This window comes from Quercus lobata, chromosome 10 (assembly GCF_001633185.2).
Source record: "Quercus lobata isolate SW786 chromosome 10, ValleyOak3.0 Primary Assembly, whole genome shotgun sequence".
Taxonomy (NCBI): Eukaryota; Viridiplantae; Streptophyta; class Magnoliopsida; order Fagales; family Fagaceae; genus Quercus; species Quercus lobata.
This window is the reverse complement of record NC_044913.1, coordinates 20650532-20653589: the sequence shown is the minus strand read 5'-3', so window position 1 is coordinate 20653589 and position 3058 is coordinate 20650532. Positions and strand designations below refer to the sequence as shown.

The window sequence follows — 3058 nt, the reverse complement described above, 5'->3', positions numbered from 1 at the left end:
GTGAGATGCAGAGTATCAATAGTAAAATTTTGGATGGTAAAATATAATTTTTCCAATTTCACTCCATATTTCATACTTATACATTTTATGGTAGATTCATCACCATTAAATGCTCACAACATAATCCCCCAAATTCAGTAGCTTCATTAGCCTCATCATATTTTATCTAATGAAGACTGTGTTTGTTCGTTAGGTCATCACAGCACCAAATTGAAATAGACCGTGTTTGTTACTACTTTGTTTCCCTCAATAAAAAAGAACCTCACCGAACCCAAATGGTTTCTTCAGTCACTCTGACTAATTAGTCTAATTCAAAAGGACACTTGCAAGCAAACCAAGCAATATATATATATATATATATATATATATATATACACACACATATACATATATTATAGGCTGAGAATCGATTATCTAAATTTTTCGCACTCCTTACAAAAGCGTCTCTTCTAAAATAATCAGATTATGAAAAAGTTTACAGAAACAAATTGTGCCACAACTAGTGATGGTCCCCATGTAATGATGTAATTAGAATAATGCTAAATTTGAGACGAGATCTAAATTTGATTGCAGTGGGGTAGCCTTGTTGGTCCCCGTGTACCATGCTATGCATGAACTCAACTTGCTCTATATAATATTTGTAATAGTTATCTCTTTGGTGTAGCATTCAATGATGCAAAGAGCTACTTGCCTAACATTTTCCTTGTGATTGTCGCCTCCCTTCAGCCTTCTGGTACTAGATATACGTACATTCTCAAAATATTTCGAGCAAGTTGTGCTTTCTGTCCGTGGATTACTCTTCTTCCAAAATGAATCGTAGTCCCAAAAGTAATGAAAAAGAAGAATATAGTTCTGATCCAAAAGCTTTTGAGGAATACAAACCGTTAATCTCGTCCCTCCCTAGAAGAAAAGGATGGGTTTTAAATCAATTCTACCATTACCAAGGTTTTTGGCACAATCTCTTCTACTTAGAAGGACTCTTGTCAGCTCAAGAACATTTCAAGCCTCAACCCAACGACATCTTTTTGAGTAGCGTTCCAAAATCCGGCACAACATGGCTTAAGGCCCTATCTTTTGCCATCATGACTCGTTCCAGTTTTGATGCTTCTACAAACCCTTTGCTCACAACGACGCCACACGAGTGTGTACACTCCCTAGAGGGTGATCTAGCCCATAACTTGTTTCATCGGAATCTAGACAATCCACTTATAGGTACGCATGTTCCCTACACTTCCTTACCAAAACCTGTTATAGATTATGGGTGTAAAATTATTTATATATGTAGAGAACCCAAGGATGCTTTTGTATCTTTATGGCACTTTTGTTGTAAGGCAAGTCCTAAGGGTGTGGAACTCTCGGCCAGAGAAAATCTTGACTTTGAGGAGGCATTTAAGTTGTTTTGTGAAGGAATTTCTGTTTTTGGACCATATTGGGATCATGTATTAGGGTATTGGAGAGCAAGCTTAGAATTTCCTGAAAGGATACTATTTTTGAAATATGAAAATTTAAAGAATGAGCCTGTGTTTTATGTAAAAAAAATGGCCAAATTTATGGGTTATCCATTCTCTTTAGAGGAAGAAACTAAAGGAATGATTGAAAATATTGTTGATCTATGTAGCTTTGAAAATTTGTCCAAATTGGAGGTCAATAGAAGTGGGTGGCTCCATGGTCGACCTTACTTGGTAGAAAAAAATGCATTTTTTAGGAAAGGTGAGATTGGAGATTGGAAAAATTATCTTAAACCTGTGATGGTTGCACGTCTTGACGAGATAACTGAACACAAGTTTAGAAGTTCTGGCTTGACATTTAATGTCTCATCTGATGCATGAATTGTTACGAGAAATTTCGATTAATCCCGATCTTGTCGTGGCAAATTGGAACCAATTGTGTTTTAGTACGCATAGAGTTTTATTGAACTAAGAACTACTGTTACATACTAGTAGATGGTTGTAACTTGTAAGTGTGGGTACTACACACTCGTGCGTGCTTCCTGTTATTTTTTTAATTTTTTTAATTCCCTGTCCGAAATATGATGTACTGCCCACTATTGATCGAAATTGTATCTTTATTTGAACCTCAATGTTGTTACTTGTTTTTCCTTTTTTGTTTATTGAAAATACATGACATTAATGCATGTAATTGACTAATTTCGCCTTCATTTTTCAAATAAAAGAAATATCTAATGGATATATGGTGGCAATTCCAATTGTAAAAGGAATTGATAAATCGAAAGCACAATACTACTAGCAAAACATATGCATAAATACATTACACAAATCCTCTATACTATATTTTGTGTTCCACAGATTGTGGGATGACATCTGTTTAATTTTTTTATTTTCATTATAAACTTCAATTATTTTAAAAAGAAGGTAAAAATAACACACAATAAGTTATAAGTAGTGAAAGATAAATGAAATACAAAATGTAATATAAAGGATTTGTATTCCATCATGCGAGCTGGGCCAAAATATAAGCTAACATGGGGAAAAATGGCCCATTAGCATTAATTTTTGAAATATTTAGCAACAGAGCACTGTTTCGAAAATAATTGGGGATCTACCACTTTTTGTGGTACTCGAGCTTGGTGAGCTCGAGTACCCCATTTTTCTGTTCCAGCGTGGCACCAGACGTTGGCATCTGAATTTAAAGTCTCTCTTCACCCTCACCCTTACCAGAACACAGTCTCACTCTTACTCTCACTCTCACTTACACCTAAACGTTCAAACCCCAAACGTTCAAACCCTCACACGCTCACACCATCGGCGGCAGAAATTAAAAACGTCGTTGTGATCGCTTTCACGTATTGAAGATGGCCGGGGGAGTGGAATCGTGGTCTCTGTCGCCGTCGCGCCTGAGGGAATAGGAGAAGGGAAAGTGGTGGTTGTTGGAGGAGCGATGGTAATGGCCTTTCTGTTGGATGACAGTGGTGCGACATCGTCTTCGTCCTCATCTTCTTCTTCGCCCTCTCTTCTCCTTGTCTCCGACCAATTAGGGTTTTCAATTTCATGGTACTCGAGCTCACCAAGCTTGAGTACCCAAAAAAGTGGTACATTGC

At 36.9% G+C, this 3058-nt stretch overlaps 1 protein-coding gene across 1 annotated transcript; it reads left to right on the top strand.

Annotated features, from left to right (window-relative positions):
- The first annotated feature begins 682 nt into the window (after positions 1–682).
- On the top strand, positions 683–2044 carry LOC115965891 (flavonol sulfotransferase-like). Its single transcript, XM_031085184.1, has one exon. It carries the CDS (start codon positions 810–812, stop codon positions 1827–1829), a length of 1020 nt encoding a protein of 339 aa, XP_030941044.1. The 5' UTR covers positions 683–809; the 3' UTR covers positions 1830–2044.
- The last annotated feature ends 1014 nt before the right edge of the window (positions 2045–3058 follow it).

Excerpts from the sequence above, each read along its gene's own strand:
- LOC115965891 (XM_031085184.1), top strand. The coding sequence starts at position 810 with ATGAATCGTAGTCCCAAAAGTAATGAAAAAGAAGAATATAGTTCTGAT.